Genomic DNA, 14,487 nt, shown 5'->3' on the forward strand with positions numbered 1-14,487 from the left:
TATTAAAATAGCTATTATCGCTTTTCTCATTTTCTTTAATAATGCAATACTCCAAATCAATGCATGTTTTACGAACAAAAATTACTCCTTTTTTTTTAAAAAAAAAAGGTTTGTGTGAAGATTGGAAATTTTAGCTCGACTGTTATGGCCAATTGATATTGCGTTTTTCTTTTTTTTTCACTCGGTTATTAGCGAAAAATAAAAACACACCTGTTATAACGGAGACCAAGGAAATATCGAAAAATACCGGTTATTCTGATCTGAAATACCGCTACGGGTTTAACCGGTCGATTTTTCCCATCCCTAAGATGCTGTAAGCAAACACCATGTCTGCATATTCTTCATTAGAGCAGATGAGTGTCATTTCCTCTAGCACATGTGCATAAACAGTTTACTGATGCTTCTCTCTGATTAGCTCTCCATCCCTGACACTACTCCACTAGCAACACACCATGTATAACTGTGCGTTCAAAAGGCTAGTTTAATGACAGAAAGACATCGCGAGGTAGGAAGTTGAAAGCAACAATATTGGCTTGGCTAGAACAAAACATCAAAGTGGTTGGGTGGATAATAGGGTAAGGCATATACGTGTGCGTCACTAGCCGAAAAAGAAAGTACAGTGAATGTGTTGTGTCTCGAGAACAATCGAAATAGGGCTTATGTGCCAATGAAGATTTTTGTTTCAAATGAGCTTTCTTGTCGTATCGCTGAATACTGACCTCTCCTACTGGGACACGATGTATAACCGTGACAGCCTTTTCTATACAACAGCGCTGCGATACAGAACCGCAGTGTTGAATAGTATCCGGCGATTCATGGCAGAAAGGCCGTGCGCAGCAGCTGGTCGCCTAGACGGGCAGCACGTGATGGTGGTGTAGGCGGCGGGGGCGGGGGCGCGGGCGGGGCTGCGGCGGCTGGCCTCGCCGCCGCCTGGAGGCGCAGAGGGCGCGCAGCGTCACGAAGTAGAGCAGCTCCAGCACGCTGAGCAGGCTGCAGCCCAGGAAGAGGCCCGCACTGCCGCCCAGAGAGCCTGCGCCACACACACAGACAGACACAACACACCAGCGACAGCGGCTGCGAAGGATCTGAATGGGGCTTCAATCATCTTTGCTTCACAAAGACTGACTACTGTCTCCTTTCTTCACGTTTTACACTGCTAAGAATTAAATTTTCAGCATGAGCAAACACAGCAAATAACAAAATTGCACAAACTGTGCATATACGGGGTGTTACAAAAAGGTACGGCCAAACTTTCAGGAAACATTCCTCACACACAAAGGAAGAAAATATGTGGACATGTGTCCGAAAACGCTTACTTTCCATGTTAGAGCTCATTTTATTACTTCTCTTCAAATCACATTAATCATGGAATGGAAACACACAGCAACAGAACGTAGCAGCGTGACTTCAAACACTTTGTTACAGGAAATGTTCAAAATGTCCTCCGTTAGGGAGGATACATGCATCCGACCTCCGTCGCATGGAATCCGTGATGCGCTGATGCAGCCCTGGAGAATGGCGTATTGTGTCACAGCCGTCCACAATATGAGCACGATGAGTCTCTACATTTGGTACCGGGATTGCGTAGACAAGAGCTTTCAAATGCCCCCATAAATGAAAGTGAAGAGGGTTGAGGTCAGGAGAGCGCGGAGGCCATGGAATTGGTCCGCCTCTACCAATCCATCGGTCACCGAATCTGTTGTTGAGAAGCGTACGAACACTTCGACTGAAATGTGCAAGAGCTCCATCGTGCATGAACCATATGTTGTGTCGTACTTGTAAAGGCATATGTTCTAGCAGCACAGGTAGAGTATCCCGTATGAAATCATGATAACGTGCTCCATTGAGCGTAGGTGGAAGAACTAAAATGAGCTCTAACATGGAAATTAAGCGTTTCCGGACACATGTCCACATAACATATTTTCTTTATTTGTGTGTGAGGAATGTTTCCTGACAGTTTGGCCGTACCTTTTTGTAACACCCTGCATACTGTAAATAGAACGATACATGATCAAACTTACAGGTGAGTTGAGTTGTGCTGGATGCGATACTTAATACACAGAAAGAAATTAGAATTATATTAATGCCCTCAGCTGCTAACGGGCGTTCATATATTTCAGCGGGGACAGATGAAAATGCGTGCTCCAACCGGGACTCGCACCCGGGATCTCCTGCTTACACGGCACACGCTCTATCCATCTGAGCCACCGAGGGCTCAGAGCATAACGCGACTTCAGGGACTATCTCACGCACGCCTCCCGCGAGACCCACATTCTCACCTTGTATGTCCACACATTACATTCGTAGTGTCCCTACCCAACACACTCATTACTCGTAGAAGACGTTCTTACCCAGTCCGGTAAGAGATCGGGGAATATGTGTGCTTCCGCACTGAACAAGAAGGTCATGGCTGGTATTGGTAGAACTATATACTTACATCTACGTCTACATGGATACTCTGTAAATAACATTTAAGTGCCTGGCAGAGGGTTCATTGAACCACCTTCACAATTCCCTATTACTCCAATCTCGTATAGCGTGCGGAAAGAATGAACACCTATATCTTTCCGTACGAGCTCTGATTTCCCTTATTTTATCGTGGTGATCGTTCCGCCCTATGTAGGTCGGCGTCAACAAAATATTTTCGCATTCGGAGGAGAAAGTTGGTGTTTGGAATTTCGTGAGAAGATTCCGTCGCAACGAAAAACGCCTTTCTTTTAATGGTTTCCATCCCAAATCCTGTATCATTTCTGTGACACTCTCTCCCATATTTTTCTCGATAATACATAACGTGCTCCTTTTCTTAGAACTTTTTCGATGTACTCCGTCAGTCCTACCTGGTAAAGATCCCGCACCGCGCTTCAGTATTCTAAAAGAGGACGGACAAGCGTAGTGTAGGCAGTCTCCTTAGTAGGTCTGTCACATTTTCTAAGTGTCCTGCCAATAAAACGCAGCCTTTGGTTAACCTTCCCCACATTTTCTAAGTGTTGTTTCCAATTTAACTTGTTTCTAATTGTAATACTGAGATATTTAGTTGAATTTACGGCTTTTACATTAGGCTGATTTATCGTGTAGCCGAAGTTTAACGAGTTCCTATTCGCACTCACGTGGATGACCACACATTTTTCGTTATTTAGGGTCAACTGCCACTTTTCGCACCATTCAGATATTTTTTCTATATCGTTTTGCAGTTTGTTTTGATCTTCTGATGACTTTATTAGTCGATAAACGACAGCGTCATCTGCAAACAACCTAATACGGCCGCTCAGATTGCCTCCCAAATCGGATATATAGATAAGGAACAGCAAAGGGCCTATAACACTACCTTGGGGAACGCCTATTTTACTCGATGACTTTCAGTCAATTACTACGAACTGTGCCCGCATCTCGTGGTCGTGCGGTAGCGTTCTCGCTTCCCACGCCCGGGTTCCCGGGTTCGATTCCCGGCGGGGTCAGGGATTTTCTCTGCCTCGTGATGGCTGGGTGTTGTGTGATGTCTTTAGGTTAGTTAGGTTTAAGTAGTTCTAAGTTCTAGGGGACTGATGACCATAGATGTTAAGTCCCATAGTGCTCAGAGCCATTTTACTACGAACTGTGACCTTATTGGATATGGTGTCTTTTCTTTCGGACATGTCTGAAAGAACAGACACCATATCCATATAAGTATATAATATACAGAACTTTTACCTCTGGAAGTAACAGATGCTCCCACCTCGCTCGACATCAAGTCGAAATGAATTTGGTGGACTCGTACAGGCACATAATTCTATGCTGCTTTAGTCCGAGTTCATCAACAGTAGTGGCTGCGAGTGGTGGTGTCCCCGTCTCTCAGCAACCCACAACCCTTCTATGACAAGATTTTTTTTCACTGAGTACCACTGGGATCATATAGTGGGATCATATAGGCCCCAAACTGTTTACACTGGCTGTATTGGCAACACTGCAATGAACTAAGGTAAAAACGTACATCACAGTTGTGCAATGAAACCATAATGATACTACGCTGACAGAAAAATATTCACAACATCAGGAGCTTTGCGTCATAAAACAAAGTTGATAGGGGTGTTACTACAAGGGAAAGATGATGTATATTTAAATTTCGCACCAGTCGCATAAGAGTGGCATTAGTAGCGCTACTGTCAGGACGCAAACCAGGTTTGTTTCAAATACAAGCTCAAACACTCGAGAGTGTTAGTTACCTTTGGACGTGTTGAGTTGATGTCAACCAGGAAGCTTTTAAGGCGACAACGATGTCATTATCAGCATCTACTGAGTTTGAAACAGGTCGTATAATAGCTCAACGAGAAGCTGGATGTTCCTTCCGTGATATCGATGAAAGACCTGGCAAGAATGCTAACACTTGGTCTAAGAATCGTGAAAGAAGTTTGTATACGTGGGAGAGGACTGGAGACACTGGAAGGTTTCAGATACAGTATGCAATGGTAAGACAGAGATTTAGGAACCAGGTTTTAAATTGTAAGATATTTCCAGTGACAGATTTGGACTCTGACCACAATTTAATGGTTATGAACTGTAGACTGAAACTGAAGAAACTGCAAAAAGGTAGGAATTTAAGAAAATGGGACCTGGATAGACTGAAAGAACCAGAGTTTGCAGAGAGTTTCAGAGAGAGCATTTGGGAACAATTAACAAGAATGGGGGAAAGGAATACAGTAGAAGAAGAATGGGGTAGCTTTCAGAGATGGAACTGTGAAGGCAGCAGTGGATCAAGTAGGTAAAAAGACGAGGGCTAGTAGCAATCCTTGGGAAACAGAAGAGATACTGAACTTAACTGATGAAAGGGGAAAATATAAAAATGCAGTAAATGAAGCAGGTAAAAAGGAATACAAACGTCTCAAAAAAGAGATCGACAGGAAGTGCAAAATGGCTAATCAGGGGTGGCTAGAGGACAAATGTAAGGATGTAGAGGCATATACCACTAGGAAAATTAGAGAGACATTTGGAGAAAAGAGAGCCACTTGTATGAACATCAAGAGCCCAGATGGAAAACAAGTTCTATGCAAAAAAGGGAAAACAGAAAGGTGGAAGGAGTACATAGAGGGTCTACACAACGGCAACGTACTTGAGAGCAATGTTATGGGAATGGAAGAGAACGAAAGTGAAGATGAAATGGGAGACATGATGCTAGGTGATGAGTTTGACAGAGCACTGAATGATCTGAGTCGAAACAAGGCCCCGGGAATAGACAACATATCATTAGGACTACTGATAGTCTCGGGAGAGCCAGCTCTGACAAAACTCTACCATCTGGTGAGCAAGATGTATGACACAGGCGAAATACCCTCAGGCTTCAAGAAGAATATAATAATTCCAATCTCAAAGTAAGCAGGTGTTCACATGTGTGAAAATGACCAAAGTACCAGTTTAATAAGTCACGGCTGCAAAATAATAACGCGAATTCTTTACAGACCAGTGGAAAAACTGGTAGAAGCGGACCTCGGGAAAGATCAGTTTGGATTCCGTAGAAAAGCTGGAACGCGTGAGCCAATACTGACCCTACGACGATTCTTAGAAGAAAGATTAAGGAAAGGCAAACCAACGTTTCTAGCATTTGTCGACTTAGAGAAAGCTTTTTACAATGTTGACTGGAATACTCTCTTTCAAATTCTGAAGGTGGCAGGGGTGAAATACAGGGAAGGAAAGGCTGTTTACTATTTGTACAAAGACCAGATGGCAGTTATAAGAGTCGAGGGGTATGTAAAGGAAGCAGCGGTTGGGGAGAGAGTGAGACAGAGTTGTAGCCTATCCCCGATGTTATTCAATCTGTATATTGAACAAACAGTAAAGGAAACAAAACAAAAATTTGGAGTAGGAATTAAAATCCATGGAGAAGAAATAAAAACTTTGAGGTTTGCCGATGACATTGCAATTCTGTCAGAGACGGCAAAGGACCTGGTAGAACAGTTGAACGGAATGGACAGTCTTGAAAGGAGAACATAAGATGAACATGAACAACAGCAAAACGATGATAATGGACTGTAGTCGAATTATATCAGCTGATGCTGAGGGAGTTAGATTAGGAAATGAGACACTTAAAGTAGTACACGAGTTTTGCTTTTGGGGGTCAAAATAACTGATGATGGTCGAAGTAGAGAGAATATAAAATGTAGACTGGCTATGGCAAAGAAAGTGTTTCTGAAGAAGAGAAATTGGCTAACATCGAGTATAGATTTAAGTGTCAGGAAGTCTTTTCTGAAAGTATTTGTATGGAGTGTAGCCATTTATGGTAGTGAAACATGAACGATAAATAGTTTAGACAAGAAGAGAATAGAGGCTTTAGAAATGTGGTGCCACAGAAGAATGCCAAAGATTAGATGGATAGATCAGGTAGCTAATGAGGAGGTACTAATAGAATTGGGGAGAAGAGGAATTTGTGGCACAACTTCACTAGGAGAAGGAATCGCTTGGTAGGACATGTTCTGAGGCATCAAGGGATCACCAATTTAGTACTGGAGGTTAGCATGGAGGGTAAATACCGTAGAGGGAGACCAAGAGATGAATACACTAAGCAGATTCAGAAGGATGTAGGCTACAGTAGGTACTGGGAGATGAAGAAGCTTGCACAGGATAGAGTGTCATAGAGAACTGCATCAAACCATGCGCTGGACTGAAGACCACAACAACAACAATAACGTTCCTTTTCCCAGTCTGTACGTCAGCCAGTTAACCCAGAAATAGAAGTGGACTGAAGAAAAGAAATATTTGGCAATTGCTAGGTTAATGTTTTGTATATATGAAAATGGGCCAAACATCATCGGTTTCATATGACTCAGAGGTAAAAGTCGTATATTTTGAAAATAATAGTTTTGAAAACAAGGGTGATATATATTTCCAACGTGCTTATAGGGTTATATTGACCCCAGTGGTAATAGAACGGTTAAATGGGAGAGACATCTGGGGAACGTTTCGGCTAGAGCAGAAGTCGAACATCCTCTGTATGAAGGTAGGTCAGGACAGTACAGGCAGCTTGCAGTCTTCCGTTTTGTTGTTGAATGATAACGTCATAGAGACCTTGAAGTTGTGCCATAGCCACAGGTCTTAACACATCAGAAATGTACTACCTGGAGTACAAATTACCGGGTATGTGATCCAATGGCAACGCTTTTGTGTATCGGGTTGGTAGACCAGTGGAAAGTGCCTGAATACAAAATCTAATGCCTCATGTTCGATCCTCAGTCAACCATAGTATAATTATCTGTCGCTTATAACTTCTTTCCCCTCCTGAAATATTTATTGGTGTGAGAAATGCCGAGTTGCTCCGTCGTTCGGACTCCACCTGTAAGACTCACTATAACTGGCTGGGTAACTCGTATCAGAGGTCGGAGGAAGGCAAAGACATACCATCTCCTATAGGTCTATGCATTCTAAAGTAGTGAGGTATTCTAAACAATCTTCGTATCCACCACTGCTTTACTTTAGCAGATAGCAATTCACATCATCACGGCAGGTGATGGAGCAGAATGACAAAGATGAATGAGATTTAGCAGCTTTCGTTATTCTCTAAGCCCCCACAAACAGTACATCCAGTGTGAATCTATACGCAGAACTGAGACTCATTTCTAAGGACGACATGGTGGCGCTTCTGCGTCCAGTGTTCTCGCTGGTCGCACCACTGTCGCTTGGCCCTATCCTCCCCCACCCCTCCCCGCGCGTAAAGTAAGTCACAACAATGGCCAACGTGCTGGCAGTTGCACTAACTATGTGAATACTTGTCTTACTGAAACCATTTCCTGACTCAAGGTACCGGATGTGACTATACAAACCTGCATGGCCAAGTGAACAGTCTATTCTCTTGGAAGCATTGAGTATGGTCACCAGAAACTATTGATACCATATTCGTATTGTAGCTGTGAGAACCCATCCAACTCTTGCAGCAGTATCATGGAATAATAAGCTATAGACTTAGTATCTTAATCTTCGTTGATCCATTATGGATCGTGGGACGACGGTTGGAATGAGCTTCTTGATGTAATGCCGGAACTGGTAGAACATAGAAGTTCATAAAATAAAATAAATTTCTACAATACATACGGCTGTTGGTACATTATTGTTTCAAGAAGTAGACTTAATAGGTCAGTATCCTGGGTATTGTCTAATTCCGTTTTCCTTCTTACATGACGCTCAACTAGATTTAATGAGAAACTCTCAAAAACTGATTTCTGAGTAATAAACCCACTGCAGATTGTTTCCTTATATACAGAAAGTGCATGTCATTTCTCCTGTCTGCAGGGTAGGGAATAAGTCAGTTTTCATTAGCAGTTTGAGATTATGTTGTTTGTTGTTATCTGGGAGACAATGAATAGAATGTTAAATATGAAACAGCACATATATTTTTGTGAACATGGTAGAAACATAACCATAATTACAACGAGGTTGGTGACTTGTTTGTGGAAAGTTTTGCAAACACCCAACCTCCATCTCGACAATATCTTCGCAAATTACATGGCAGATCTGAAGATACTAGGTCAGTATCAGAGCTTCCTCGTTCAGACAGGCCGAAGTCTATTACTACCAGAAAAGAATCTTAATGTTCTCACACAATGTTTCGTGCAATTAACGACTAAACCTCAAAGAAAAGCGTCCAAGGAGTATGGAATAGCAAGGACAATCATATGAGGGATGATGCTGATGTTGTGTAAGTCTCTTAAGGAGACAAAACAACTAACATCAGTCTCGCATTTACCTTCACCCCCCCTCCCCCTGCCGGACAGAAACAGTGTACTCAGTCTGTCTGCGTGAAGAGTAAATTCCGTGTACGTATGTGAGAAAGTGTACTAAATGCTAGAGTATCGTGTACCTCAGGTAGAACTTGGGAATCAGCCCGGTTTTCACCTAGTGGTACTCGAGAAACCACCTAAAAACGCATGCAGGCTGACTGGCAAACTAATCCTCATCATTAATCTGCTAGGCGGTTTCGATCCATGGATGGCATATCTCCCACCCCGAAAGCAGGTGCGTAAATAAACGCACCTACCTGTGTGAGTCTGTACAAAACATTCTGATAATGCTGATTTTGAAGCTATGTAGTCATATTTTACTTCCAACCCTACATGAAGATCCAGGTAGGCGTACAGAATTCTCTAGCAGGAAGGTGACCCCAAATTTTACAAAGGCATTCTTTTGAGAGACGAAGCGACTTTAAATATGAGTGAAAAGTGAACAGACGCATTTATGTCTTTTATTTTTCAAATTTATTTGACTGCAGTACAGTAGTAAAGCCGTCATCGCAGTAAGTTATAGAAAGTTTAAATGACTAATTTCGGTGAAGCTCAGTCACCATATAAAAAGTATGAAATAAATCTGCTGTTAATTATGAGAACCTGAAATATAAGTAACATATAACAACAATCGTTTGCCATAACAAACAATACTGTGAATTTATCATGTTAAATTAAACCTTGTTATGCAGCAATAGTATAGAAGGAACATCGCTGCTATTGATCGCTGTGAAGCCTTTATACAGAACATTAAAATCTTAGCATCATATATGTTGCATTAGGCTTGGCGTTGTCCAACTACTTGCATAACGAACCTGACATGTGAAAATCTTGTCTTATTAATCCTAGCAATTCTGCTGTCATACTGAAATATATATCGCTCAAGTATGAAGTATCAGAACGCACCTTGATGAAATTGATGAAATAACATCCATGCATGAATACCGTATGTTATTACCTGTGAATATTAAAATACATAGCTCCTAATCTTGAACAGAGCACTCAGTAGCACTGTGTCCAAGAAATAACTGTTTGCTTGAATGACACACATACAACCCGGTTACCACGGACTCATGGTAACATCGGCTGTATGTGTCGTCCAAGTAAACAGTTGTTTCTTGGACACAGTGCTGTTGAGTGCTAAGTCCATCGTGTTGAAGAGATGCGTGTCAACCTCAACTTCATATGTGTCATCCCAACAAACAGTTGTTTCTTGAACACAATGCTACTGAGTGCTATGTTCAAGATTAAGAGCTACACTACTGGCATTAGCGCTTCGTCAGGGATTTCAACAGTAGGCTAATTGAGCCATTTTAATGATACTGTGAATTATGATAAATTACGTAAATGGAAAATTTGCAGTTGGTTTAGAAAAACCATTCAGTTTCCTCTATGATCTCCGTATGTCAATCATGGATTTTTCAGTCTGGGCTATAATAGAAAAAAAGTCATTCTGTGAAGATTCACGATGATGAGCATTTGAAGGAGTGAATCCAATGAGAATTTGAAGGCCTGCGCTACTAAAAGATTTACAACTTTCGGTATAATCCCTCGCATTTTTTCAGAATTTCGAACATCTTACACCATTTTCCATTCTCGAACATTTATTTCTGTGTCGATGAATGCAATTACTGTATCTTTATTTTTCTTCCGTCTTGCTTCCATTGTGAAGGGCAACGTGAGAATTGTCTCTCTTGTGCCTTTACCTTTCTTCAATTTTCAATGTCCTTTATAAATTATTGGAACAGTAACCCGTACCGCCCAGAAACTACCTTGGTGCACTGACTGTGCTGTGACGTAACTGTGCAAGCAGTCAGGTTGCGATAGATTTCATCAGTTATAATACAGGTGAATTGTTGGGTGGTGGGCGTATAAGGAAATAAGTATTAGAATGTTCTGATGAGTATTGCGAGGAGTGTTCATAAAATGACAAATGTACTGAGATCCATGTCCAAAGGTTTCTTCTGTCATGGTCTCTGAAGAAATGCATAAGTGAAGTTCGTCTTCGATATGAAGTGAGGTATCTTTATCTGTAGTGCAATACTGAGTGAAACAGTTTTTTATGAGTGCAGAAGGAAATGTCCTTCATCAAGTCTGATCGAAAGATGTTTATTAAATGAAATGGTGTCTGCAAGAGTAGTGATAATAATGGAATACCAGCGGTGCTAACCTTATTTTTGCTGAATTGTGAGAGTAACAAATAATTATCTGAAAACTACGCAACACGCATTGACCAAAGAGAATGTGCTTGGTTTGAATTTACTGCTACAGAAGTTGATAATAGTTTTTAACTTAACAGAACACACGACTTCGAATAACGATTCTGTAGCTGTTTAAATAAACCCACAGTGCCACCTACAATCGGATAGCAGCTGCAAGCATTCCAAAATGGTGTTTACGTGAGTAATCATTTATATTCATATCCCATCCCATATCAGCGATATGTAACTGCTGAGGTCAGTGGGACTGACAGAACTAAACTGGAAAAATTAATTGGATAAACAAACTCTGCCATGTTATGGCATCAGCATTGCACTAAATAGCAGTGGTCATACCGGAGACCCAACTCAAAGACTATGATAGAGGGCATCTTAGTAATGGGATTTTGGATCGGTTCTGCTCCAAACATCCAATTTATGCTTGGTGCAGGATGGCAGAACAAGAGAATATTGGTGTGTCGTATGAGCAGCGGAATGAAATTTGTCTCAGTATGGGCTGCATTGTTGCCAAATTTATTCAAGATAGCTGCCTCCCACCTCTTCTCTGTGGGAGGTAGATATGACAATGTCGCCCTGATGTCACCACTACCATTTCTTCTACCTGCCCCACTCCCCCTTCACTCCCATATCCCTCATCCCCTCCCAACTTTACCTCCCCTTCATCACTTCTGATTTAGCGGGAAAAAGACTCAGTTTGTGCTTTATTTATTTTTGATGGTATTATCCCGCTTCTGTATTGTCCTACAGCTGCCTCCACACTCCCCCACCCCCTCCATCACATTTTCTGCTGTCTCCCAGCACCACTTGTTCTGATTATGAGTGTATATGTTCACCTTTAAGTCTCAAGACCGGCTGCTGTATCCCATATTACCATCACCAGAGGATGCTCAAAACTGTTCTACAACAGCCCCACTGCCCCCACCTCCCATCACCCCCCTCCAGCCCCACGTTTGTGAACACATGTATGTATATGTTCACCTTGCTGAATGCCCTAGTCCACAGTACCATTCAAAATTTGTGGGAAACATGTGTATAGCCATTGCCAGAAGAATTGCGTGCTGTAGATCTATAAGTGTATAGCCGCTGAGGAAGTTGTACACAGATACATGGTATGAAGTGTGGTGTCACCGCCAGACACCACACTTGCTAGGTGCTAGCTTAAATCGGCCGCGGTCCATTTAGTACAGGTCGGACCCGCGTGTCGCCACTGTGTCATTGCAGACCTAGCGCCACCACCAAGGCAGGTCTCGTGATACGAGAGAGCACTCGCCCCAGTTGTACGAGAACCTAGCTACCGACCAGATGTACGAAGCCTTTCTCTCTCATTAGCCGAGAGACAGAATAGCCATCAGCTAAGTTAATGGCTACGAACTAGCAAGGCGCCATTAGCCATACAGTGATTGTACTTAAAGTCTCCTGTGTATCGTCAAGATCGATGTACCACCATGATTGAGTAAAGTTAAGTATTAAACCTGCTCCGTACTTTTCTTCCTAACATTAATTACGTATCCTGTTCCAGTACTTCACGCCCGTCTGCGTTAGTCTAGCTTGCCTTTTCAGCCATCTCAACTTCACGGTGTCGGCCCAGATACCGACACAACATTGGCGACGAGGGAAAAGAGTTCTTTCTGATTGCTTACATTTAATTGTGTCATGGCTTCGCCACATTCTCCAGATGTACTGTCCGAATTTTATCGCTTGCAGAATCAGCAGACGCAGGCGTTATTGGATGCCCTTGGACAGCTCGTCCAGGGTCAACGTGCGCTGCACACCGATGCGGCCGCCGCCGCTTCTTCGCTACCGCTGCCACTAAACGCTGTTGCACCTCCCTTTCGACCATACGTGGCTGCCGATGAGACCTGGCACGAGTGGTCTCGCCAGTTCAACTTTCAGCTAGCAGCCTACAGAATTCAAGGTAAAGAGCGGCAGCCGTTTTTGCTTTCTTGTGTCGGTGTGTCCACATACCGTGTGATAGTGAAATTGTTTCCCCGACGCGACGTAGCAACTCTGTCCTACGAGGAAATTTTGTCTGCATTAGATGCCTATTTCAAAGAAACAGTTAATGTGGTTGCAAAACGGTATACGTTCTTTCGTACAAAACGTACGGCCGGTCAAACTAATAGGGAGTGGGTAGCAACATTGCAAGGACTTACTAGGGACTGTGCCTTTGAATGTGACTGTGGTCTTTCTTATTCAGATACAATGGTGCGTGATGCAATTGCACAGAACGTTTCTGATGTTCGCATACGGGAGCAAATTTTGAAACTAGTTAATCCCTCCCTTCAACAAGTGATAGACATATTGGATAGACAGGACACACTTGACTGTGCTCAGGAATCTTTTGAAACTTCGCCAGCCGTGTGTAACATTAACCGGCCCGCTGGACGCGCTGCGCGGCCCGGTAACCGGGCCTCGCGCACGTCCGCACAGCTGCCGCCGCGCGCTAAGCCACGTGTGCCGCGCCAGCCCACAAATGTAGTGAAATCGTGCCCGCAGTGTGCTACTAGACATTCGCGTGAACATTGCCCGTCACGCCAAGCTATTTGCTTTTTCTGCAATAAGAAAGGACATGTTCAAAGTGTTTGCCAGAAAAAGCTCAGATCAGACGATCACAATCATTCCAGGCCCTTTGCTTCGCGCCGGAATCGAACCAAGGACACTCAGGCTCGTGGACCTTCGCCTATGGACATTCATGTCGTTAATTCCACTTCGTCCAGTGACACTTTCTCTAACAGTAACTGTGTTCGTCCCACAAAAACTGTGCGTCGACGTCGCCGGAAATCACGTCAATTAGCAAGTGATTCTGTACCAGTGTCTGTTCCAATTGCACAAAACAGTCGCTCTTGTCGTCAGCAGAACAATAAACTTTTTGTGGACTTAGACTTTGAAGGCAAAGTGATACCATTCCAGCTCGATACCGGAGCTGCAGTTTCATTGCTCCATCACGACACGTACAAACAACTGGGCAAACCTCCGTTGCGTTCCGCAAATGTTAAGCTAACTACATATTCCGGACAGAAAATTCCTGTGTTAGGACAGTGCAGCCTTCTTGCAACATACAAGGGACAAACAAAACTTGTGTCATTTTACGTTCTTCGTTCTTCTTCTGCAGTGAACTTGTTTGGTCTAGATTTGTTTCAGTTGTTTAACATGTCTATTGTACATCAGGTCCTATCAGTGAATCAGACTGTGCCTTCAGACAGTGTTTCTAGTGTATGTGAAGAATTTGCAGACATTTTTGCACCGGGCTTAGGTTGCGCTAAAAACTATGAAGCACATTTGGAACTGGAAGGAAACGCGCAACCGAAATTTTTCAGAGCGCGCAATGTTCCCCACGCATTGCGTCAGGAGGTCGCAAGAACATTGAACGATGTAGAATCACAAGGTGTGAGTGAATGTGCGCAATGCCTCTTTCATTTCAGCTCCGCTTCATCGCTTACGCCGTACAGGTGTTCCGTTTCTCTGGACGACGGAATGTGAACGCGCCTTTCGCCAGTTGAAATCGGCGTTGCTTTCTAATACTTGCCTTA

The 14,487-nt window shown here is 43.0% G+C and overlaps 1 protein-coding gene across 1 annotated transcript in view; it reads right to left on the bottom strand.

Moving 5' to 3' along the window:
* Nucleotides 1-848: 848 nt before the first annotated feature.
* LOC124595074 (sodium channel protein Nach-like) overlaps nt 849-14,487 on the bottom strand; it is a 176,650-nt gene continuing 163,011 nt past the window's right edge. Inside the window, exon 10 of the mRNA XM_047133659.1 lies at nt 849-1,030. Within this exon, the coding sequence (XP_046989615.1) occupies nt 849-1,030 (182 nt within the window). The remainder of the gene's footprint in view (nt 1,031-14,487) is intronic.

This window comes from Schistocerca americana, chromosome 1 (assembly GCF_021461395.2).
Source record: "Schistocerca americana isolate TAMUIC-IGC-003095 chromosome 1, iqSchAmer2.1, whole genome shotgun sequence".
Taxonomy (NCBI): Eukaryota; Metazoa; Arthropoda; class Insecta; order Orthoptera; family Acrididae; genus Schistocerca; species Schistocerca americana.